The sequence below is a fragment of the Sorex araneus genome, chromosome 1 (genome assembly GCF_027595985.1).
Source record: "Sorex araneus isolate mSorAra2 chromosome 1, mSorAra2.pri, whole genome shotgun sequence".
Lineage (NCBI taxonomy): Eukaryota > Metazoa > Chordata > Mammalia > Eulipotyphla > Soricidae > Sorex > Sorex araneus.
Window position 1 is genome coordinate 237,036,665 of NC_073302.1, and position 27,329 is coordinate 237,063,993.

At 37.3% G+C, this 27,329-nt stretch overlaps 1 protein-coding gene and 1 pseudogene across 4 annotated transcripts in view; one reads left to right on the forward strand and one right to left on the reverse strand.

Annotated features, from left to right (window-relative positions):
* The window catches only part of FRY (FRY microtubule binding protein), a 474,614-nt gene that overhangs the window by 147,846 nt on the left and 299,439 nt on the right, over positions 1 to 27,329 (reverse strand). For all 4 annotated transcript variants that reach the window (XM_055132608.1, XM_055133183.1, XM_004604538.2 and 1 more), the window contains 8 exons: positions 23,970 to 24,109; positions 18,329 to 18,419; positions 17,446 to 17,525; positions 17,252 to 17,332; positions 10,298 to 10,466; positions 6,833 to 6,925; positions 6,641 to 6,739; positions 4,670 to 4,771 (listed from right to left, as the gene is read on the reverse strand). In XM_055132608.1, coding sequence (XP_054988583.1) covers positions 4,670 to 4,771; positions 6,641 to 6,739; positions 6,833 to 6,925; positions 10,298 to 10,466; positions 17,252 to 17,332; positions 17,446 to 17,525; positions 18,329 to 18,419; positions 23,970 to 24,109 — 855 coding nt within the window. The remainder of the gene's footprint in view (positions 1 to 4,669; positions 4,772 to 6,640; positions 6,740 to 6,832; positions 6,926 to 10,297; positions 10,467 to 17,251; positions 17,333 to 17,445; positions 17,526 to 18,328; positions 18,420 to 23,969; positions 24,110 to 27,329) is intronic.
* LOC129400963 (small nucleolar RNA SNORA29) lies at positions 21,722 to 21,845 on the forward strand (annotated as a pseudogene).

A 27,329-nucleotide genomic window follows, 5' to 3' on the forward strand; every position in this document is an offset into this window, starting at 1 on the left:
ATTTTCTTTTTTTCAGAGTTAAGTATATTATGGCAGAAGTAAAGGGAACATATCATTTTATTCTTAGTTCACTATATTCGAATTTGACATAAAATTTGGGGAGAAGAAAAACGTATTGGTCACCACTGACCAAGAGTGTCAGAAAGATGTTCATTTCCTGGTGAAAGTATCATACTAAAGGCAAGAGAGCTGGAGAGTTGGCCCACAGAACTTAGCTTACAGGGTAAGACAGGAAAGGGCTTGGGGAACTTGCTGGAGGGAAGTGGATACTCTGGAGGTGGGTGTGGTGTTGAAATGATGTCTGCAGGAAACCATCATTAACAGTTTTGTAAACCACAATACCTCAAAAAGATTAAAAAAAGAAAAAGGGTTATAAATTTCCCACCACTTTTTACAAGACTGTTAATGACAGGGTTTCATGCATACAATGTTCCAACATTTTTAATGGGTATATTGTTAATATGTTTTTTAGGTGTTCTGGGGGGATTACTTTTGTTTGGGGGGCTACACATGGTGGTGCTCAGAGCTTGTACCTGGCTTTGTGATCAGGGATCACCCTGGCTCTGCTCAGGGAGCTATCTGGGGAACCATATGTGGTGATATCGATTGAGTCCAGGTCACTTCCATGTGAGGGATGTGCCTGTTCGCTGTCTTCTCTCTCTGGCCCGTGTGACTTAGTTCTTAACTGTGTCAGTTAGGTGTGAATGGTGCAGACTTCAAGGTCATGCTATCAGAGTAGCAGTCTATTTCTGACAGACTGACCCTGAGGACAAACTAGGGCAATGATGTTCAGTGAGTGTCAAGTTCAAGAGCTTTTTAGCTTGGAAAGCAGCAGGGTTTGCATACGTCTATTCTGCAAGTGTCACCCTGCTACCATGATGTCTCTGCAGGACACATCAGAGATGGTTATCAAGTGTGCCACTTAGGGTTCAAACAAGATGCTTCTTATCCTTACGTGGTGTGAGGAAACCAGAAAGGGATGATGAGAGACAAGAAAAGCGAAAGACCAACTCAGAGTGAGAAGAGCTGAACTGGTGGTTCTTTATGAATGGGTATGTTCGGCTCCAAATCCCAAGAAATTCTGAGATACTTCAAGACAAAATATACTCTTGAAGCAATATTAGTCTTTATCAGGTATTTCTTCCCCACTGTTGGACTCTTTGGAAGGTTCAGAAAATTTTCTGTGTATTTATGACTTTTTAGAATGGCCTTATAAAAACCATACTGGGATTAATTCTAAATTATGATTTTGATATGATTTTGTTTTGATTGCTACTATCCAAGGATCTTTCTTTATCTTCAATGGCAAATTCTAACAATTACTTCCCATACAGTAAAATAACCTTGCCTTTATTTTATCTAATCACTGTCTCATTCATCCTTTAAGGGCTACTAGATGTCTAAATGTGACAAGTAACCTTTAGAGGAAGAGTTTCTATCTGAGTAAAATTCAGATTTTATTTCTTCTTGCTCACAACTTGTATATGTTTCAGACTGTACCAAGTTTTGAAATTTCATTACACATTGATCCTCCAGTGAAACGCCAAGCTTCTCAAGAGAAGGTATTTAATTCCATAAATAGTTTTTGTACAATTGCCCTCCCCTCTTACCCACTTCTAGCATCTTCTTTAGAACCTCATGCTGTGTGCTTTCTAACTACAGAATTGAATCAAATTTGTGGAGCCTGTTTTGATTTCTCCTGACTACCATTTTCTGTTTTAAAGACATGTTTTTCTTTTAAAGAACAATGAATAGCACTCACTTATAGCTATGGATTTTAAATGTACAGATTTATAATGCCCCTATTCTTTCTGATCTTACTGCTTTTCTCTTTCAGAAACGCTAATACTTGAAATGGTTTTATAGGGGAACATTAACTGCAGACAGGCCCCACTCATCTCTGTGGATATTTATAATTCTGTTAGTATATCTTTCTAGTGGCATCTCCCCAGAACTCCAAACAAAATACCAAAGATGTAGCAATTAAATTTCAAAGTTAGACTATACTGCTATCTTTCAAAGGCAATCTCGACCAAAACTTTTAAGTCTTTCTCACCACAGCAATAAATTTTCATGCAAAATATTGTTTGAATTCTACCTAAAGTTTGTCATAAACACATTTCTTATAATGGATACAGAAAAATGCACCATGAACATTCTTAATCACTTAATTTTGATTTTAAATATAATAACTATTTCCTGTATAAAATGTAAGAGAAAACAAAATTCCATCTGAAGCCAATCACAAGATAAAGTGGTCCACACAATAAAAATGACAATGGGCTACATCTTGGAGGTAGATAACATATAGGAAACCCCCACAAATAAATAGCTGAAAGTGGTCACTAAACTATAGTTGATAACCCAGAAAGGGATTCAGTTTTCAGAATGCTTAAAAGCTTAATTCTATATAGTCACTGCTATTATATTTTACTGACAATGTGAAGAAAGCTAATGACTCTAATCTTGGATTTCATAATCACCTTTTAGAGCCAGTACATAGTTGGTGATTAAAACATCTCTAATGCAGATTATTATGCAATTATGGTTAATGCCATAATAATATAATTAGAACAAAAAGGCAAGGAAACAGGTATAAGCAATTACAGGAATTTATAACTAAATGCACCTTGAAAATTTACATGAAGCAAATAACAAGCTTATAAAAAATTCAACCATTTATCCAGGAAGCTAAAATTTGTTATGCAAAATGAACTTTACTATGATGCATCATTGTCAAATCATGACAAAATAATGATAAAGACAAAATATTGAGGATAGCTAGAGAAAAAATGTAACCTGCAAAGGCAACTCTGTGAGGCTTTCATCATACTTTTCAGCAGAAACCTTATAGGCTGAGAGAGAGTGGAGGAACTTATTCATAATACAGTAACATATTCATAAGAGATAAAAACTGCCAGTCAAAAATACTTTGCCCTTCAAAATTATCTGAGGAAATATGATGGAGGAAAAAGAGGTTTTAAAGACAAATAGAAGTTAATGGGATTTACCACCATAAGAACTGATCTATAAGAGATATTGCAAGAGGTTCATCTACAGAAAAATGAGAACAAAAGCTTGTGCAAGCTGATAAGCAGTAACACAGAACCAGAAACAATAATGCTATGAGGCCACAACAATGCATAAGAGGGTCAGAAGGACACAATCTATATAATTGACTGAGGATGAGTTGATGCTGACATAATAATGATATATCCAATGAAATACTAATGAAAAAAAAGTATTAAAAAAAAGGTAACTGATGCCATTTGGGACAAAGTGACTGGAACTTGAGGTGATTATGCTAGTGGGATAAGAAGCATGTGAGCGGCAACAATCAGCTGGTTTCACTCATATGTGAAATATGAACAATGAGCTGACAAAAACCAATAAAACCAATCCAGCGTAAATGATGGTGGTTACTAGAGGGAAGGGAAGTACTGTGGGATTAACATGTAATATGTAATAATTAATAATTAACATGTAACATGTAATAATTAACATTATTTCCAGTAATTACCTAGGCAGAGGTAATGAGATTCTGCAAACACAGAGGGAGATAACATGAGGGCTTTGCTAAGAAAGGATGTGGCGAATTCATATATAGCGGCTTAAAAAACTACAGTCTTTAAATTTGATAGCATGATAAATGAATAAAAATCTGTCATACACACATATTAAACATCTTAGAATGCCACTAGAAATAATTCTGAAAAAATCATGTCACTTTCATTGATGCTAGGAATGTTTTTCACTAAGTTCATTTATCAGGAAGACATTACAGCTTAAAATGTTTACCATATTAAGGCTTATAGAGTTATTTTTGTTTGTTTGGGGACATCCCCTGTGCTGCTGGGCTCACCAGAATTACACAGGCCATACTAAAGAGGCATGAAGTACTGGGATCAAGCCCAGGTTCCTTGGACTGGGGACCTGTGCTCTAGACCTTTCACTTGTCTTTGTAGGCCCCAAACAGTTTGGTAATTTCTTCTCTTTCCTTGTTTTTAATTTTTACCCAGAACCCCTCATGTGCCAGGTGAGTTGAGCAACATGTCGAGCCCTATAAAGCTGATTTTAAAGCTGATCATTATGGAGTTCTGAATAGTTATGAACTGTAGACCTCTTGCTTACGGTGTCATGATTTTTGCCCTTCCAGTCCTCTAGAGCAATGCTTATGGTGATGACCTGTCATGTTCCCTGAATAGAATACCTTCCACTGATGACAATAGTGACTGGGAATAATAGTTCTATGTACTTAGGCCAATCCTCCCAAAGACTCAAACATATTTCAAATATTTCCCGAGATCGAAGGGCAATGGAGTGATGGAAGAGACAGCAATCCATTTCTGAAATCAAATCATCTGCTTGCCTCAGCTAAAAGAGGTTTTACCCACACTGGAAAAAAAAAAGATAAAAAATCTAACAAAAAACATGTATAAAAAGGGCATTTAGTCACACCACGACAGAATATTTTCTTTAAAGTCAAAGTGATTCCTCCTATCCCTATTCCCCTCCTAAAACTGGAAACACTTTTAAAAAAACTATTATCATAGTATAATCCACCCCTCCGCTCCCCAATACTAGGAGTAACTTAGAAGCAATATGCCAATCTAAGAATTTTTATATATTTCTATAAGAGACTCCTTTTTTAAATCTGACAAATACTAACTTTAAGGTTGGATAGGCAGTTGTTCAGGAAAATGTGCCATCTGTTCAGGAACAGTTGCTTCTGACTGACACAAAGCAGACAGGTCACCAGGGGGTATAAGGCCTGAGGAGAAAGAAGATGAGGTCATAGGATGATTTATATTTCAGCAAAATAGGTAGGAAACACACACACACACACACACACACACACACACACACACGCACACACCCCTTCTAGCTCCTTCAGTAGGCTTGATGGGGTCAAAATATGAAGAACCCTTTAACAACACAACCAGCCCAATGGAGCCTGCGCAAAATCTGGTATCGTACAAACCTTTACTGATGGTAGAGGGGACCGGATATCGTTTCACTTATCATACGGTAAGTGAAAATCTGATTTGCCAATTTAGGTTTCCCTCACGAATTTGGAAGAACAAGGTTACTCTCTTAGATAGATCAGTCTCACTGCACAGGAAAAAAAGCAGGAAGACACAAGAATTGTGAAAACATTATTGGCTGTTTCTGCTCCTAGTTTGTCCTCATCATAGAGGGAGGTGTGTGTATTATTATTATTTGTTTTTAACATGTGATCTTCCAGTAATTAAGGGAGATTCCTAAAAGGAATGTTATTGCATTGGTAAACTCCACCAAGCCAAATTTAACCACAGGAGGAATTTGCTTACAACCGAATAAACAGAGGTGCTACTGTGCCTTTCCTGCCGGACTGCGCTGGTTTCCTGCAGAGACTGGAGGAGTCAAGTGGGAATAATGAATGATCACTCAAACTTATAAATGAAAAACCTCTCATCACTTTACTGAGTCATGTAGTATAAATCTTTATGACTCCTCTCAAATTAAGGTGAGTACTATTTTTCATTTTAAACAAAAACGTAAAAGGCTTGTTTATTAACTTGAATTAACAAAGACTGCCACAATCAGTTGCCGTGCATTCCATTCATATAGTTTCTTCTTCTTTTTACTAATTAATTTTTAAACTGATTTCATTTTCTTTTTGGCCATTCCCGGTGGGTGATACTCAGGACTTCCTACTGTCTGTTCTCAGGGATCACTCCTTGTTATACTAAGGGGCCCACATGTGGTGTTGAGGATTGAACCTGGGTCAGCCGCATGCAAGGCAAGTGACTTACCCCTATACTATTTCTCTGGCCAGAAAAATGACTTTGAACTACTGAAATCATTAATGCAAAGTTAATTATAGTGAATAATCTCCAAACAAAACCAAGTACTAGTAACAATGACATCTAGAGAAATGAGCAAATCTGACATCACTGTACTGCAAAGTGATGTGGATTACCTGCTTTAAGAATGTGGCAATTGTTATACTTGGTAATTAGCCTAAACCATGTGAAAACCAGCTAAAAAACTTGCTTCCACAATACTATCACAAGTAGAAGTCATATATCACTTTTGATCCATATGTTGGAGTTTTATTTACCATGGAGAGCAAAAGATTGTGGTCAGTTCAAAACTTTTTTCTATGATGCTCTTCAGTACAACATCGTGTCCAAAAACTGTTTTCTCAGACTTTATAGAATCTTTCCTATGGTAACTGTCTCCTAACTTCCTTTCCTGCCAAGTTTTATTGAGATTCTGAATATCACCATAGAAATTAGCCAGTGAAAACTCCTGTGGATTCAGAAGAGCTATTCCTATAAATTTTTTCAATTGGGGTGGGAGGTGAGGGAAAACTTAATAAATTTTAAAAAAATTAATTTAAGCTAACCTTGAAAATACAACACAGAACCCGTAGACGGGGAGGGTAATCTGAGATGACATGGTCTAATCTTTGTCTATTATCATTATGTTATATAAGTCAAGGTCAACCTTAAATGCAAGCACTAAATTTTGAAATCTTGCTGAAAATATGTAGGCTATTTTCCTATCTGTGAAGCTCCTTATAACTTGCAAGCAGACTTTGGAATAAACTGTAATCCTGTAGTTTTGTGTTTTAGATTTTCTCATAGATACTAACCAAGGAATGCTTCTTTCGAGAAGAAAGTTCTAGCGTGGTATCATATAGGCTTTCAACAAAGTTTCTAAGGCAGGGAACGTTGACTTCATTTTTAACAGCCTGTAATAGAGATGAATGTTAATATTGTTTTCATGAAATGGGTGATTCTCTCATCCAGCTTGAAAAAATTCTGAAGATAAAAACGTAACTCACAGCAGCAACGGGGACAAGAATTTCAACAAAAAGTCCAGCCAAGGCATGCTTGATATCTTTGTCTTTGACCTCGAGGAAATAATGTGCACATTCCTAGGATATAGATGAAAGAATAAAGGCAGTAAGAATAGATTGACTTGGACATATAAGATGTATATAAACAAATTTAAAGAAGTTCTTAATTTAATCATATATGCTACAAATAACACATTCAATAATAAAATAAAAATCAGTTGTATTTAAGTTCATAATGGTCCCAAAGACAGCAAGAATGATTTTCTTGTGCTCCTACTTGCATCTCAAATCACTATGCTAAGAGAACAAACAAGATACAACCAGCAAGCAGATATTCATCCACTGAATTGTTGGATGATTCTATTGTGTGTGAAGGTTGGCCCTTGGTGAATACACACAGATACCCAGAGAAAGTAAACATGGGAAAAGGGATGAAACTTGAAACTTATTTTTGGCTCTAATAACCCGGGGCACAGTCAGGGCTGTTTACTTGTTAGCCCTGACATTTTAGGTGTGTTTATCATTCAGATAGTTTCATAAGTAAGTCTGGAATGCTCTCCCCCTACCTCCCCCCAACCTAAGACAAGGAAATGTTTGAAAGAGTTTGTTGAACAAGGATGTCTTTTCCTATGGAGTACTGTCTATGAGAATCATTTAATAGAAAAGTTGGTCTGCCTGAAATTATGTCAGCACCTTTTCTCTTTCATTTTAGTTAATAACTTGTGGTGGATATTAGGGATTGTTTTGAGGAAAGAGTCCCAGGTTCCATGCATGTATTTGTTGTGACATGTTAATATCTACATTAGATATCACCACTTAATTTCAGCCAACAATGGGACCATCGTCAATAAGTAAAATCTCCAGCATCTCAATATTATCTAAGATATCAGCCTAAAATAGGCAATACTCTCATGGAACAGCTTCCTAGTATAGAGTAGAACTTTATGGTTCCTAGAACTGTGGCTTCTCTTTTGTATTATTTTTCATATGTATGTAAGTACTCGTAGCATCATTCAGCTACATATTTTATTTATTAATTTATTCTTTTATTGAATGACCATGTGGAAAGTTACAAAGCTTTCAGGTTTAAGTCTGAGTTATACAATGCTTGAACACCCATCCCTTCACCAGTGCACATATTCCACCACCAAGAACCATAGTAAACCTCCCCCACTCCCCCCACCTCCCCAGCCCCCCACCCCGCCTGTGTAACTGGTAAATTTCACTTTGCTTTCACTTTACTTTGATTACATTCAATATTTCAACAAAAAATTTACTATTATTGTTTGGAGTTTCTCCCCCCTAAAGTCTACCTGCTGAAAAGGAAGCATTTGATAATTTGTTTTCCGTTGCTGAGAATGAAGAGATATGAGGTCGAGTGGCCGCACTAGCAGCCGCACGGTTTTGTACTTCTGTATTTTAGTATTTTAGTAACTAAGTCCAGAGAAGTATCTGCCAGAAATTGCATCATTGTAAGCTTGTACCTCTCAGCTACTTTATATTCCACATATGAGTGCAATCTTTCTATGTCTGTCTCTTTCTTTCTGACTCATTTCACTCAGCATGATACTTTCCATGTTGATCCACTTATATGCAAATTTCATGACTTCATGTTTTCTGACAGCTACATAGTATTCCATTGTGTAGATATACCAGAGTTTCTTTAACCAGTCATCTGCTTTTGGGCACTCTGTTTTTTTCCATATTGCATCAGCTACATATTTAAAGTCAGCTGTGTAGCTTTGTTGAATACAGTTTACATAACCTGTAAATTCAGCCATTTAAATAGTCTGAGGTGTATTCACAACTGACATCTATCACATTAGCCATTAGCTACACCTAGAAGTTTCTCATTAGAAAAGCTTCAACTTCTTTAGCTAGAGTTCCTTCCTTCTCTTATATATTTTCTATCACAATTTATTTGCCCACTCTGGACATTTCAAACATATAAAACTAAATAATCTGTGGCCTTTTATGGTTAACTTCTTTCATAGTATAATATTTTTAATGTTCACCCATACTTTGTTCCTTTTCATGACTGAAAATATTTTACTGTATGAATATATTTTTGTTATGAATTGTCAGTTGATGAACCCAATAGTTATCTCTACTCTTTTGACATTATGAATAAGGCTACTATGAACATTTACATTCAAATTTTTCACAGAGATATATAGTTTCATTTCCTTTGAGTAGATGCTAAGATGTGAAATTGCTAGATTATATAATTCTATATAACTGAGTTATATAGAATCATTAACAACTGAGTAACTACCAAACTGTTTTCCAATGTGACTGTAACATTTACATTCCAACCAATAGTGTATGAGGATTCCAATTCCTCAGTGTCCTCATTAAAGTGCTGTTATCTCTTTTATATTGTTATGCTAGTACATTTGAGGTACTACAGTCAGCCTATATTCGTAAGCCCTATATTTCATCTCCATAAAATATTTTTATGAAATATGATTCACAGCAGCATTAGAAAATACCTTCAACTGTTGAAATTTTATAACTCTTATTTTGCTAAGCCCTCACTAGCAACGATACTTTTGCTATGTACAGAGTGATGAGCACTGTAATAGATATCTTAACCTATTAGGTATTTGTTTTGGGGCCATAACCAGTGGAGCTCAAAGCTTACTCCTGCTCTGTGCTCTGAGAGATCACTTGTGGCAGGGCTCAAGGGACTATGTAGGATGCTGGAATTGAACCCAGGTCAACCACGTGCAAGGCAAGTGACCAAGTGCTATAAATCTCCAACCGCAAGAGGAAATTTTTAAAAAATTCTCCTGTCACTGTCTTAAATTAAGAATTAAAAATTATTTTGAGCCTCCCAAGAACTGCTCAGAGGACCCTGGCCCTATATTTGCTGGTAATAATTGGCCCAGCAGTAAGGACCCAGCAATTCCTGGGCCCAGCAGATTTTGGGGTCACTAAAGGTCCCCCTTATAGTTTTTGGGGGGTGTCCAGTATCACACCAACCTTGAGGATTATGAAGTGCTTTGAACTGAACTCAGAGTTTCATGTATGCAAGGCATGTGTCCTAGCCCTTTAAGCTATCTCCCCAGTTTCTAAATTAATATTTTTTAATTAAATAAATAAAAACCATTTCTTTATTCAAGTACTGATACCTGTGCATGCTACAATAACCAGTTCAATGCTACCAATTCTAAAGTGTGTGAAAAACCTAGCTACATTTTAATTGTAGAATAATATGTAGCTGATGAGGTAAAAAAAATCAACAAATAGTCCATCCAAAATATTTCAAATAGATAGTTTACCCAAAGATGACATAAAAGTTCAGAAATTAAATTATGTTCCTGCAACTCAATTATTTAAAACAATGAGTGTGGAATTTTCCTGTCCTCCCATGTTGACAAAGCTTTCACATCCTAAGAGAGCTGTTCATGGTGACAAGGCCTTCCATTCATCTGCCCAAGACATCACCTGCATAAATTGAAGAGAAGCTTCAAAGTCCTCCACTGGATACATCTTAATTCGAAAGAATTTCATCCCCATTATCAAACTGATTATGCTTTGAACCACATAAGGGCTCTGTTCTTTGTGCCGCAGTTCTTTTAGCTCTGCCATAAATTTCTTCTTTACAGCAGGGAATCTGAGAAAACATAAGGGATGTATCAAATAAAGGGTATAAAATAGACTGTAATGGAAACTTCCAGCACCAAGCAGTGACAGGGTCCAGAAAAGAAGATTTTCAAATCAGTAAGTAGAATGGCTCTTGTTTTATTAGGATTCAATATTGGAGATTTGGTCCAGTATTCAATCTTCTTTCTTATCCTGTGCCATAAGGATGCTCAATATCATCTTCAGGTAGGGAACGGATCCAGGGTGAATTTGAACCCTCTTGACAAACTCTATCTCCTCAATTGAGACTGATGGCTTCACTTACTCAGGCTTGGCAATTTTCAACACAATTGCAGAACTCAGGGGCCTTAAGTATTCAGTTGTGAGAAGATGAACAATTTAGACAGTGACAGAAATAATGCCAAGAAACAGTTTGCATTTATTTCTGAAGTTTCCTGTTATTAGTTCTTCAAGAGTTTCAGGTTAAAAAAGACATGTGTAGATTGAGGAAAAATTTAATCATGGAAAAATGCCAGGCTCAACTCATAGATGAGTCAGCTGTCTACCACATGTTTGGGATTTTACAAGGAATTTGAGGTATTTGTATTGCTTGAAAGTAAAATAACATTAATGAACAATAATATTAATTACAACATTTTCGTATAGAATTAAACAGAGGGATCCTAAGAGGATGGAATAGCAGGTCTTCAAAGAACTTAAAAGTAAAGGAACATATACATACAAATAATAACAACTAGTTCTGAGATGGCTGCTTTTGCTTTGATAGTTACTATAAGCTTGGGGTCACACCCATGGTGCTCAGGGTTTAGTCCTGTCTCTCTGCTCTGGAATCACTCCTGTTTAGGTCTTGAGGACCATATGGGGTGCTGGGGATCAAACTTAGATTGCCCCCTTGTAAAGAAAGCAAACACCTTAACCTCCTTATTAGCTCTCTAGTCCCTGCTGCTTTGATTATTAAGTTAAAAAAAGGAAAAACTACAGGAAAAGGATTTATAAGATTCATTATATTTTGTTTCCTGGGACTCACAGCTTGAGATCCTGAGTAAGTGAAAAGGAGCAATTCAGAGTAAGGCGAGATTAGACATGATTACAAAGTAATGGTGACAAAAATTAAAGGCCATCTAATAGAACTCCAGAATTTTGGAACAAAAACTCAACAATAACTTAAAAAGAATAGAGATTTATGAGAATTAAAGTAGGTGATAACCATATAGATATTGGTCACCAAAAATTCAGTACAAGGAGTTTGTGATTGGCAAGTGGGTGTAAAGTCTTTTTGAATGCTTGTTATCTTTCATTTTGGGGCTTGTGTGCAGATTAGATTGCATTTGGTAACAACCTGTTGACAGAAATTGGACTTTTCTAAAATTGATACACTTTTCTTAAATTTACTCTATACATTTCACAATAGAAAGATTTTAGAAAGGCAATGAGGGAAAAATATAAATAATGTCAAGATCTAAATGTTTTATAAATGACAATGTACTGTACATCACATTTTGAAAATGTATATTATTAAAAGTGCCTCTCGTAAAAGCAGGGTAGGAAGCAAATGCAGAAATGGGGAGTTGGTAGAAGGAAGTGGATGGTGTTGAAGAGATCAGGGTTGAAACATTGTATGCCTAAAACCAATTCATGAATACCTCTAATTTCATGGTGACTAAATAAATAAATAAATAAATGTTTTATAAATTAGATATTCCCTAATGTATAATAATACAACTAAGGATATGCTAGGGTACAATCCTATCCCATAGTAGCCTATATAGTACAGGTCTCTACAAAGCATTCATTCCATTTTTAAATAGCACCCTAAACTTGCTGGCCTATTCTGACATTCTTACGTGCTATTAAATATGTTAGAAAATAGTTTTTGTTTACATTATAAGTAACATATACTGGAAATTAATTGCAAAATTGCAAATTAATTCTTAGGACTATAAAATTAGCAAATATTAAAGTACAACTTAGTTCATTAAATGTATAATCTATCTGTAATCAGATACCTATTTGAGACTTCCAAAACTATGTTCTTGAATATTCTGGGATTTATCTCCAGCATCAGTCTTTTCTAATAACTTTGATTTAAAATGTGAGAATTTAAAAGGATAAAGTAAACATATGGATTTGCATGAAATCAAATGTTAAGGTCCAAGATACTTAGGAAAGTTTGCTATTTCTAATCCACGACCAAAGTAAGTAAAGGCAGGAGGAGTAGGTTATTTGTATTTCACATCATTCCAGTATTCTCATGACTTAGTGGCTGAAAGTCTATTCATTTCTCCTTTAAAAATAAACATGGCTATCTTTTATTTTAAAAAGTCCTAAATGAGATAGACATGTTATTTCAGCATAAAAATAACCTAAAAGTTGACTTGTACTTAAAATCCAATTTTCCTTAATATAATTCAAATAAAAGGGCTGGGAGGTAGTATAGCAGTTAGGGCATATACCCAGCATGCAGCGGACTGGGGTTCAATCCCTGGCACCACACTGTACACTGTGTGGCCTTTGAGAACCCTGGCATCACTGTGTGGTCCTGTTAGTCTCTGGCACCCCTGGCCTGGGTCACACTGTGTTCTCAGGCCTCTGTGCTGAACTGCAGACATGACTGGCTGAATATCATCAGTGGTGGCTTCTTGACTTCCTGAGAACTACTAAGGAGTCCCCACCCTGCAAGTTCTAGTAAAAATGAATGTTTTTTGAAAAACCAAATCTTTTCTATTTAGTAATACAGGAACTAAATGATTACTCAGTCTCTGGTGCACTGCAACATTCACATAAAAAAACTGCTTTAAATGAATAGTACATATTATGAACATAGGGTATAAGAATATATACATTAAGATTATGTCATATAACCTGAAATCTATGAATTTTAAAAGCAATACCTGCTATTTATGTCAATATACAGGATTTAAATTTATCTTTTGTGAAGCAAGAAAGTTTTTATTGAAAATTATTTAGAAAAATTGAGGAGATAAAGAGGGAGAAGGACATGTTTGAGAGATACCACAAGCTTTTCCGGAGCAGAAACAAGCAAGCAAAGAAACAGAGACATGAGCAAGAGAGATACGGCTTCAAGGGAGAAGACAGGCTTGAAGAACAAGTCAATGTACACGATTTTAACCCAAAACCTCTTGAAAAAAAGTAATTCCTAACTCTGATGGAATACTATGCAGCTGTTAGAAAGGATGAAGTCATGAACTTTGCATATAAATGGATCAACATGGAAAGTATCATGCTAAGTGAAATGAGCCAGAAAGAGAGGGACAGACATAGAAAGATTGCACTCATCTCTGGATTATAAAACAATATAATACCCAAGAATAGTAGTATATAATACCAGGAGGTTGGCTCCACATCTTGGAAGCTGGCCTCACACGTTGGGGGAAGTCATCTCAGATAGAGAAGGGAAGACCAAGTAATATGTGATTGGAGATCCCGCGCGGGAAGGGAGATGCGTGCTGAAAGTAGACTAGAGACTGAACAGGATGACCACTCAATACCCCTATTGCAAACCACAACACCCAAAAGGAAAGGGAGATATCAAATTGGAATGCCCAGCCACAGAGGTGGGGTGGGGTGGGGGGGACAGGATTGGGGGTGTGGGATGGATGCTGGGTTCATTGGTGGTGGAGAATGGACACTAGTGGAGGGATGGGCTCTCAAACATTGCATGAGGGAAAAACAAGCACAAAAATGTGTGAATGACTAACTATACCCTCACTGTGACTCACTAATTAAAAAATAAATAAATTTAAATTAAAAAAAAAAGAGTCCAAGGGGGCTGGAGCAATAGTACAGCAGGAAGGGCATTTGCCTTGCATGAGGCCAACCAGGTTCGATCCCCAGCATCCCATATGGTCCCCCGAGCACTGCCAGGAGTGATTCCTAAACAGGAGTAACCACTAAGTATTGCTGGGTGTGACCCAAAAAGCCAAATATAAATAAATAAAAATGTTATTTATTTTTAAGAATCCAACAGTAGAGGTTAGTATCACTAAATAACATTTTTTCCCTCTTAATGACAAGAATAAAGCACGTTATCATTAGGAGATTGTAAAAAAGAACTATTCTGCTAAACCTAAAGACCAAACTACATATAAATAACTAAAGTTATAAAAAGAAATTTTTTTTTGCATTACTAGGTATGAGATATTCAATCTAAATATATATTTTTTTGTTTTGTTACTGGCACATATCCTGCGTGAGCCCTGGGTTGCCTGTGCCCATATATTGTGGCCAAGCACATGTGGTACTAAATTATATATATGTGTGGCCCACATCTCCCCTCTTGGGATACAGACTTTCATACTTTCCTATCTCATGCTGGGGCTCCTTCTCCATTCTGGAGAACCCCACATTCTCTCTCTCTCTCTTTCTCTCTCTCTTTCTCTCTCTCTCTCTCTCTCTCTCTCTCTCTCTCTCTCTTAAAAAAGATAATCGCCCAAGCCAGATAAGCATATGTCCAGACACACACACCTGCACATGTGTGCGTGTGCACACACACACACACACACACACACACAAAGATAAAACATTAGTTTACTGAGGTGATAATAAAGGTCTTGGTAAATTTAAGAAAAGAAGGTGATAATTTAAAGAATGACACTGGTTTAAAATTGTACCATCTATCAACTCTCCACTGACAGGATGAGGGTATGTCAATGAGATTACTGTGCATTATTCCAATCACTACAAGAACTCACTTACCACTTACCAAGGGGTTCTATTTTGATTAGAAAGCACTGGAGAATTTTCCAAATCAAGGCATTTCTTATATCCTACTAGGACAGATTTGGGACAAATATTGACGTCATGAAAATAAAAAAAAGCTTCTACTGGCAAGAAATCACTAGCTTGGTGGACGAGAAATCTGACCTAATATGGATATTTCCACTTTCATCAAGTGTTGCTTAGTTATGGAATGGTTTTTCAACTCATTCACAACCAACTCAGAACTGACATAGCTAAGAAAGATCATCCTCTAACAATCAACGTTGTTATGTACTGGCAATTACCAAAATATAAGAAAAAAAATACCAAGTCACTTTTGGCTTAAGATAACTGATAATATAAGATATTATGATAGTATAAGATAATAATGCTGAGATAATTACAAAGGAATGTGTTGAGATAATTACAAAGGATGACAAAGGAATATGTTGAGATTTTTAGGCTTTGACAAATCAGCCAAAATACTTATTAATAATACTTTTTCTAATATTTTCTAAGAATGAAGTCGATATACATGAATTAATTTGCTACACAAATGTAGCTTGTCTCTTCAAAACTCGAGAACTTTTATTATTCTATTGCAATGGAAATCTCTCCCAAAAGCAATATTCCTTTTTCCCTCCTTAAATGATTCATGAACTGCAATGATCACAATGGGTTATAACAAAAGGACAATAAACAATCTTTCAAAAGAGATGGCTCACGTCACTCTAATGTTTAGTTTTTATGTTTTGGCCACTTTATTTTTCTTTTCTGTTGCTCAGTCTTTGAGCTTTATATATTTAATTGGCAGCAATTTATTCACTCCTCTTTAGAGTCAGTGTCACACCAATCTGTGTATATATATATACATATATATACACATATATGTATGCATATAATTTTATTTTACTTTTTACTTTTTTGGGGGGGCATGTAAGGTGGTGGATAGGTCTATTTTCCAAGCTCAAGTTTTGGTTAGGCAAAGTTGCTGGATAAGAACTTAATTTCTTAATTAAAAATTTATTAAATGGGTATTCCTGGGACTGGAGAAAGAGTACAGGGGAGAAGGTGCTTGCTTTGGAACACCGCCAGCCCTGGTTTTATCCCTGACACTGCATATGGTTCCCCAAGCACTGCCAGGAGTAATCTTTGCTCACAAAGCCAGGAGCAAGTCCTGTGCAACAGTGGGTGTGACCCAAATTTTTTTAATTATAAAAAGGGAAAAATAAATTGGGTGTTTCCATGCTACTAAGTTAGGAAACTCCATGTCCTGAAGATAAAAATCTCAAGGATTATATTTCATAAGGATCAGGGCATCACTGTTACTTTAAACTGGCCTCTTGGCTTGGTCTCATATTATGTTTGGGGCTCATTTGGCCTAACCTAGGCATTCATAATCTTGCCCACTTTGCCTCGGGGTTGAATAAAATGAAGATGGGTGAATAGGGTGTGACATCACTTTTGGAAGGAGTATATCATTGCTATTAGTATAACACTACTTTGTTCTAGCCTGCAAGTAATGTTACAGGGCCAGATAAATTTAGCAATGAGAATTCCCCACCCTTCTCCCCCCACTTGTTTCCATGACAGAGTCTGGGCCATTTTTAACTCCGCTGAATTAACTAAGGGCTATAGGACAGAGATATTCTAGAATGGAATTTTCCCATTCATAGATGATATATTGTAACCTTCCCCTCATAGACCATATACAACAAAACTTTAAAAACTGATGAACTTCTTTGGAATACTTGGGTAGAAACAAACTAAATACTTGGTAAGTCTCTTTCCTGATACAGTTGCCTGAAATTCATGAAAACTCATGGACACTGGATAAGATCTGGCCCAGTTGCTAGTGAAAAAGGTAACAAAAAAGACACACTGAAAAGGGTCTCAGTACTTACTTTGGAGGAGCTTCTTAATCAGAGTCAGAGAGGAGACACACAGGGTAAAAAGAGCTTTAGTTCCCTGTAAACTCAGATACATCACCTTCCTGTGGGTAAGGCTGAGGTGGGTTAAGAGAGACATTCATTCCTGTGGTTTCATGATCCCATTTATGATTTAATGATCACTTACTTAGCTTGTGCCAGAACACCAATGACTTCTGCATACAGGTCTGCAACGATGTGCATATTGCCAGTGTTAGGACCAAGGTACCTAAGAAGAAATAATTCAACAAGTTCAGAGATCCCTGGTCATCTGAAGAGACCCAACCTGATTTAGCTTGAAGCATCCATCTTAAAAACTCCAAGGTGAAAAAATTACTTTACCCTTCTTTGTATTTAAAGTGCTTGAAAGCTAAGTTAATAACATCATGTATCAAGCTGTCTATTACAGGATGAAGTGGAATCTGTAAAAAAAAAATATATTAAAGGGATATTAATGATCAGAGCAGCAATAGTACTTCAATAATTATATACAGCTTTCAGTAATCCATAAACAATTCATATGCTCTAATAAATAATGTAATTAAGATTAAAAATTAACAAACAATTATTATGATATAATAAACAATTTAATCATAAATAATTTAAGATTAAAAATTATTAAATCACTGTGAAATAAACAGTTACAAAGATATCTATGATCAGGTTTCAGTCATACAGTGTTCCAACACCTGCCCAGTATACATTTCCCACCACCAAAGTCCTCAGTTTCCCTCCTTCCACCCCTCACACCCAGTCTGGCTCTATGGCAGACACTTCTCTCCTCTCTCTCTCTCTCTCTGGCTTTATATTTTGGGGTACAGGTACTGTAAGGTTATAGTGTATATCCCTTTACCTCCTTGTAGCACACAGTTCTTGTCCAGAGTGATCATTTCCAACTGTCATTGTCATAGTGGTACCTTCTCTATCTAACTGCCCTCTCACACTTCCCTCACTTGTGACAAGTTTCCAACCATGGGATAATCCTGGCTCTCATTTCTATTGTCCATGGGCAATAATCTCATATTGTGTTTTTTATATCCCACGAATGAGTGCAATCATTGTATGTCATGAAGTCATGAAATCTGCTTATAAATGTATGGACATAGAGAGTATCATGGTGTGTGAAAAGAGTCACTCAGAGGGCAGAGCCAGACATAGAAATTTAGATTTTTTTAAATGTAGTTTTTAGATCTTATCTAAGAGCAACTCTAAATTCATTACCTACCTGTTTCAAAACTTCTATTAATACTAAAGAAAAAATAAAATCAATGGCGAGGTCCCGTCTTTCCATTAAATAATCTCGTTGTTGCTCATCACTGTAAAATTGAAAATAGTCACATTTAATGGAAGTGAAGATATATTACAAGTAATAACATACAAAAATAATCCCCAGTAAGACCATAAATCAATTGTGTTATTATAAGACTTCTATGCTAAATAAATGTGAAAATGATTATTATCAAGTGGTGCAGTTGACAAATAATAGATAAAAGATGTTAAATCAGAATCTTTTATTTCAAGTTTTAAATTTTCAGCCATGGAAACTTAAGTAGATATTTGTGATTCTGTAATTTCATCTTATGGAATATTAAAGATACCATTATGTGGAATATTAAAGAAACCATTATTGTAACCAGGCATTGTATTGCCTGTGAAATGGTTATAGGTTCTGTTTAGTGAATAGTTTAGGGCTACTATACACTGGAGGTGTTCAAAAAAAGGACCTTTTGAAAGGAGCTAAATAATGGAAGGAACTGACAAGGAAGTATCATTAATTATTGGAGCCAGAGCTACAGGGGGTGAAGAAAGAATCAGAATTTGTCTTCTTTTCTTTTCTTTTTCTTCTGCTGCTTGAGGCTTATGAATGAGCAAAGAAGTAAAAGGGTAAGGAAAGAAAAAGACTGAATGACAAATGGCCAGATATAGCTCAAGGGACAGACTTCACAGACTTCAATGAAGAAGGCTGAGGATTAGTCCCTGACACCTTAAGGTCACCCCAAAAGTATCCCCTGAGTTTTGCTGGCTGTGGTCCCCCAAACACAAATACACAAAAAAGCAGATGAAAGAGGGAGGTACAGCCAAGTGGAATCATTTGAACTCCTTAAAAATTAAGAGATGCTCATTCAAAATTATCTCTGCCAGAAGGACAGAAATTTAAGTTCCTTCCCTGCTTCTCATTTCCACCAATCCGACATATGAATCGTAGACTAATTTGGAATTGAACAAGGAAAGACACAGGAAGTGATTATCCGAAGCACTGAATCATGGCTAAAAGCATTCGCTTTATGGAATAGTCTTTGGTTAAAACTATGCCTCTTCTACTTACCAGTAATTTCTCCAACTGCAAAATGGGACCGCTAATAGTACTTATTCAAAAGTTTGAGCATAGAATGAGGGCTAGAGACTGAGCACAGTGGCCACTCAACACCTTTATTGCAAACCACAACAGCTAATTAGAGAGAGAGAACAGAAGGGAATGCCCTGCCACAGTGGCAGGGTGGGGTGGGGGGGAGATGGGATTGGGGAGGGTGGGAGGGACGCTGGGTTTACGGGTGGTGGAGAATGGGCACTGGTGAAGGGATGGGTTCCCGAACTTTGTATGAGGGAAGTACAAGCACAAAAGTGTATAAATCTGTAACTGTACCCTCACGGTGATTCTCTAATTAAAAATAAATAAATTATAAAAAAAAAAGTTTGAGCATAAATAAATAAGATAGGAATGTAAAATAGTTATAGTCTGCAGAACAAAAAAAATGCTCAAACTTGTATATTAAATAAAACTAATGGGGAAGCATGAAAATAATTTGACAGGGGAAGGGTTAACCAGAGTAGTTGCAGCTTTAACTTTCTTTTCTTAAAATTTTATTGAATCACTGTGAGATAGTTACAAGACATGACGTTATGAAATTTGCTTATAAATGGATAGACATGGAGAGTATCATGCTAAGTGAAACGAGTCAGAAAGAGAGGTACAGACATAGAAGGACTGCACTCATTTGTGGAGTATAGAATAGCTTTGGGCTAGAGCTATAGCACAGCAGTAGGGCATTCGCCTTGCACATGGCCGACCCAAGTTCGATTCTTTGCCCCTCTCGGAGAGCTACCAAAAGTATCTTGCCCCCACATCAGAGCTTGGCAAGCTACCCGTGGTGTATTCGATATGCCAAAAATAGTAACAATAAGTCTCACAATGAAACGTTACTGGTGTCTGCTCAAGCAAATCAATAAGCAATGGGATGATTGTGACTGTGACTGTGACTGTGAGAATAGCTTTAGCTTTCAAAAGGATAGTAAGGACAGGGTAGGATCTCATCCAATCAGGATCCTTTCCAACAGAACTGCTAGGAGGAAGAGCAGTGGCGCAGGAGTTCTTCAAAACCATTAGAACTAAAAAGCGATGCTAGCCAGGGAGAGTAAGATGTAATAGAGCTGCCGCAATAGAGGCCATTAAAAGTCTGACTTAGAGATGGTATCATGAAATTAGGAAACAAGAAATTTGAAAATGAAAAGGAAGGAGAACTTTCAGAGATTTCCAGCTGTGGTAGAGAGATATTTTGGATTGAAGGCTATCAAGGATGTGCCAAAGGGTTCAGAGGCCCCTGAGAAAGCAGCAGTTCTTCGCAGGAGAAAAAATTAAACACGCTGGCTTTCTTTTTATTTAATAAGCCAATTTATGCTTTCAAATAAAATAGGACGTATACTTTTCCAATAATGAATTCAACTTTACTGCTGGTTTGAGGTCTAACTGCCAGGAGCCAGAGGCTTTTGACAAATTTATTTGGCAGTCAAAATGTTGATATTATTCTAATCTTAGAAATCATAATCCAAATACACATCCGTCACATTTGACTGTTCAGTTGCTTATGCTTCTCTCGAAGGTTCCTCTTTCCTTTTTTTGAGTAACAGAAACTTGGATTATTTGCTACATCTTTCTCTAGAGAACCTCACTCTTCTGGCTTTCTTCCTAATACACGTTCTCTCTCACATTCCAAGCTTTCAAAGGCTAACAAAAATGCTAGTGAGTTGAATTTTGCAATCCAAATTTTATAATTGCTCTCGGTAACTACTCTAGTCTGAAAATAATTCATAAGATGATTTAAAAACCTATTATTTTCAATCAGTAAAGATATTAGTTGAAGAAAAACATAGTTTTACTAACTAAACAATGACAGTAAAACTAACCATTTAAATCAACTCAATAAAACTTCCCCTTCTTCATCCACATAAATGATTGAGAATCTGTTCATAAACTATTATGTAATATGGGTATTAGTTACATGGCTCTAATAACTATAAGTTAATTTTATAATTAATATAAGTTATATTAATTAAGCCCATTTTCAGACACATACTTTAAATTATACTCTTAAAATTGAATAGATCTTAAAAATTATAATATTTCCTATTTTATCACTGATTTTCTTCTCTCTCTTAATAGTAGGAATGGCTATGCCTATGAGCTAGATTAAAACTGTCATGATCTGGGGGCTGGAGAGATAGCACAGCGGGTAGGGTGTTTGCCTTGCACGCGGCCGACCCGGGTTCAAATCCCAGCATCCCATATGGTCCCCTGAGCACAGCAAGGGGTAATTCCTGAGTGCAGAGCCAGGAGTAACCCCTGTGCATCACCAGGTGTGACCCAAAAAGCAAAAAAAAAAAACAAAAAAAAAAATGTCATGATCTGAAGAGGGAGGATTTTTCTTTGTGTCCTCTTCCTACAGGAAATGGCTTAACAGAGAAAAAAAAACTCTCCAACTAGTTAGCACTGTGTTTTTTTTTTTGTGGAGTGGTGAAAATGTTTTGGAATTAGGTAATGGTGGTGGTTGAACAACTGTATGATATCCTAATAGTATTTGAGTCACACACTTGAAAAGGGTGAATTTTACCAAATGTGCACTGGACCTCAAATAAAAAATACTGGTTGATCCAGAGACTCACAATTGAATCTCAGAACTGAGCAGCTCGCCCAGAGATGTTCCGGACCTTTGCACCAGGCTGATTTCACCTGGATAACTCAGACAGGAACAGGCATCATCCTTCCACCCGCCCTGCATGAATCTGGTGGCCACAAACCTCCAGAACCCAATGAAAAAAGCCAGGTATGTAGGACCAGTGACTAAAAACTCCAGGCCTCAAGGGATCCAGGGGAGTCCTTCTCATCTCCCCATCCCTTTGGAGTCCTGGCTGACATGCCCACAAACTGCCCCCAGGTGCCATTTAAGCACATTAATGGGGCTTAAATGATCCAGAGACTCAAAATAAACCTTAGAACCGAGAAGCTCTATGCAGAGATGTCTCCAGACCCTAATTATTTAAAATTTTAGAATTCCCAAAGTGGGTAGTCATTTTTGTGGGCACATGACACCCCATGCTATTCATAATAAGCAATACAAAATAAATTATCTAGCATTTGCCTGTGGGGCAGGCTTCAGGGGTGGTGGGAAAATTTGAAATAATGGTGGTGGAAAGTTGTAATGGTGGTGGGATTGGTGTCAAAACAATGAATGTAGTCAATTATTGTGAACAACTTTATGAAAAATAAAATAAAAAAATAAAAGTACCCTCTTCAACTATAAGTTATTTAGTATGAAAGGGTTATGAATTTCCCTCCCAAACAGAACAATAAATCAATAATTTTGCATAAGTTCCACCAATGCATTTACTAGTCTGGATTTGATTTTCTATGTAGTCAATTTCAGTTTACTATGTTGAAAAGCATTTTTTAAAGCATAATCAATGTGAAAAAAATCTGCTTTTAAAATAATTTGGGAAAAATACCTGAATTAAACTTTCTTATATTTGCTATATTTCTATAGTAGTAGTTGATTCCAAATGTATAAATTGGTATGCATTTACCTAAAATTTGAGAAGATGCACATTCATTTGACAGCACAGAATCTAAAGTCTTAAGGGCTATTGAAGTGCTCCTGTAGCAGTGATTCCACTTTTTCAAATGCACAAGAAAGAAGACTTAAAGAGTAACCCACACAATTCTCAGCTGAATTGAGTTCAGAAGTTAGAGTAAGTGTAATCTACCTTCCCTGTTTTTCACACACACAAACTGAGGTGCAGAGAAGTGGTGAGCTGCCTGAAATCTCATGGCTAATTAAATGGTGGCCACTCCAAGACTTCAGCTAATGTCCAGTGACTGTCCTTCTCACTCAAAGACCCCCAAGACTCTTATCCAGGACAGAAAGATCTAGGCAGTTCCAGGCAGGGCTTGCAGTGGGCCTTGTTCTTAAGTAGACTGGAAGAAAGAAACATTGGAAAAAAATGGCAAGAAGGGGCTGGATTGATAGCACAGTGAGTAGGGTATTTTCCTTGCCTGCAGCCGACCCAGGATCAATCCCCAGTATGCCATATGGTCCCCTGGGCACTGCCAGGAGAAATCCCTGGGCGCAGACCAAAAGTAACCCCTGTGCACCACTGGGTATGACCCCATAAAACAAACAAACAAACAAAAAGAGAATGAGCTGGGGTTGTTACACCTGACCCCTGTGCCATATCAAAACTATGGCTGTGTATGAAGTTTCAGCCAGTGACAGCAGGCAGTTAGGTAAGGGGACACCTGCAACGTATCTATCTGTGTGATAGTGTGGGAAGGCCGGGATGCCACTTAATTCCCATTTTTTATTTATTTTGTCCTCTGGGCCACAACCTTCTATGTTCAGGGGCTATTCCTGGCTCTGCACTTGGGGATCACTCCTGGCAGGTTTATAGGATCAAGTGGGATGGTGGAGATCTAATCCAGGTCAACCACACGCAAGAGAAGTGCCCTACCTGCTGTACTATCGCTTGAGCCCCAATGATCTATAGTCCTTGAAAGAAACCATAATCCACATGATCCTTACACGAAACTAAAATACCTTTTTGATTTATTGCTTGTTCTTGGTCTGTACTCGTGTGATTCATCTTCAATGCCATTTTGTCTCTTATACCAGTCAAATAACGTACGCAGGATGGAAGGCAGGCAGTACTCAGAGAGGGAGCTCATTGAGCTGATGACCTACAGAAAGAAACGTGATTAAAGAGTTGTGGTAGCATTGCCAGTTACTGAGTAATCTCTTCACAAACAAATCCAAGCTATATTCACTACAAAAATTTTCTGTTTAACTCAGTTCTTTCTGTAATAATCTTAATTACATTTCCAAGAGTTCAAGTCACTTAATGTTGACAGGTGTTCCTCAGACAGTAATTATTTTGTTCAATAAAGTTAGTTCCTTTGAATCCCTTTCATTTTCAAAATAAGATGTTAATTGCATACAGGTTACTATGGACTGCAAAGGAATTATTTGGCCACATCATCTCAGAAGTCTAGTGCCTTGTACTTCTTAGCTCCTTGAAAATGTCTTTTTAGGGGCTGGAGCGATAGCACAGCGAGTAGGGCGTTTGCCTTGCATGCGGCCGATCCAGGTTCGAATCCCAGCATCCCATATGGTCCCCTGAGCACCTCCAGGAGTAATTCCTGAGTGCACAGCCAAGAGTAACCCCTGTGCATCCCCGGGTATGACCCAAAAAGAAAAAAAATGCCTTTTTAAATAAATACAAATAGTAATGACTATAGTTACACTACTTGTTTAGGTGAAATGGTGAAATGTATCCCCCAAACATCTGATGTTACAAAAATGAGATTGCACTCATATGTGGAATATAATGTAACTGAGAAGTACAAGTTGGCAACGATGCAACTTCTGGCAGATATCTCTCTGGACTTAGTTACTAAAATACTAAATTACAGAAACCCAAAACTGAGAGGCCGCTAAGTGTGGTCACTCAACCTCATACCTCTTCATCCTCAGCAATGGAAAACAAATTATCTAATGCTTCCTTTTCAGCAGGTCTGACTTTAGGGGAGAGACTCTCCAAACAATAATAGTGAGTTTTGTTGAAATATTGTATGCAATCAAAGTGAAAGTAAAGTGAAATTTATTAGTTACACAGGCGGGGGGGGCTAAGGGTGGGGGGGCTAGGGGCATGGGGGGTTAGGGGTGTGGGGGGGCGGGGTGGAGCTATACTGGGATTCTTGGTGGTGGAATATGAGCACTGGTGAAGGGATGGGTATTCGAGCATTGTATAACTGAGATTTAAACCTGAAAACTTTGTAACTTTCCACATGGTGACTCAATAAAAAAATTTTTAAAAAATGCATGCTATTCTACTGGTAATCATTTACCTACTAATCTAAGATATTCTCCAACTTAGAATCAAGCTATAAATTAGTAGCCATAATATACTCTGCATTGCATTAAGGGAAAAATTATCCCCTTCTCTCTAAACAATAAATGTCTTCAGCAGTAACTCTAAGTTTCATAGAGGAAAAGATTCCTGATATTTTACTATTATACACAATATAAACCTCAATTCATATTTCATACCATAAGTCAAAATGAACTCAAAATGGAACACAGACCTAAGTAAAGACAACTGTAAAACTTTTGAACACACTAGAGGCTAAATCTCTGAGGACATGCAAGCCAAGTTGCTAAAATTCATGGGTACAATGGTGTCCTGAAAATTCTGGGGTATCCTGGGGGTGGGGGGTGGGCAGAATCCTTACCCTGCTGAAGCTCTGGCAGTCACACCTACATTCTACAGCTGCCACCATGCCAATACTCAACTCTACCACCTCATGGGCTGGAGCGATAGCACAGCGGGTAGGGCACTTGCCTTGCATGCAACCGATCTGGGTTTGATTCCTCTGCCCCTCTCGGAGAGCCTGGCAAGCTACCGAGAGTATCCCGCTTGCATGGCAGAGCCTGGCAAGCTCTCCGTGGCGCATTCAATATGCCAAAAACAGTAACAACAAGTCTCACAATGGAGACGTTACTGGTGCCTGATTGAGCAAATCAATGAACAATGGGACAACAGTGCTACAGTGCTACCACTTCATGAATAATCTCTGCAGAAACATCAAATTGAAGAAAATTACAGGTACACTGCTTTTCAGGATGAGAACTCTAAGGTCTTTTCAGAGTGGGGGTGTGAAGCTTCCTCCCACCCCCATACATCGGGATGCCCTGGTATTCACACCACATCGCACAACCACCACCATGTAAACTCATTCTGCAGATCCTGGAGTTCCCGGAACACAAGGCTGTGAGACACCTCCAAATTTACAATAATGACATCTCAGGAGGATCCTACCAAATTAGATGGGAAAGTAACATAGAAGCCCACTAAGCTCAAGACACCAAAAAACATTAACACAGGAGGCTCAACTAGCAACAAATAGCTCAGAAAACCCTCAGACAAGGATTTAATGACCCCATCATGAGATGTAATAATTTTCACAAATTTTCTCTTACTGGAATATTTTTTGATAATCCCATTAGCCATTTAGTGTAACAAGCAATATAAAATAAGTTATTGTGTGTCTGCTAAGGGGGCAGGGATGGGGCGTGGCTAGGAAAAAGACAATGGTAGAGAGGTAACTCTGGTGGTAGGATGGGTCATGGAACTGCCCGGAACAACTGTATTACAAAAACAACTTTGTAAACCATGGTGTTTAAATGAAGTAAAAAAATTTTAAAAATTTACCACTGAGCTCTCCAAATTGATTTAAATTGATTAAATCTGAAAATATAAAAGAACATACTAGAGGAAGTCTTTGTGACCCTGACATAGGCAAAGATTTCTTACGTAGGACACCTAAGACAAGGCATGACAATTTGATAGACTGAAACTCATCAACATTAAAAGTTATAGCTTTACAAAGATATTGTTGAGAGCTGCCATTCCTTGGCCAGCTTTGCCACTTGCCACTGTGCCACCGCCACCACCGGTTTCTGAGTTTCTTTCTTATTTGTTTGTTTTGAAAGAAAAATAAGTTATTTGTTTATTTTTATTGAATCACTGTGAGATAGACCATTTCAAAGCTGTTTAGGATTGGGTTTCAGTCATATAGTATCATGCTGAGTGAAATGAGCCAGAAGGAAAGGGACAGATATAGAATGGATGCATTCATTTGTGGTATATAAAAATATATATAGGAGAAGAGTAATATACATGGCCAAGGAAAACAGGGGCTAGGAGGACTGGTCAGTGGTTGAAACTAACCACAAGTGTGTGCAGGGCTGAGGGCAGGTAATATAGAGAAGAGACCGCTATGACAATAATAGCTGGGAATGACCACGCTGGACAAGATCTGAGTTTCTTAAGAGAAACTCAGTCGGCTTTCTGAGCCCTACATCTATAGCATCTGGCACCAGCTGTTGCTTATTTTGTCT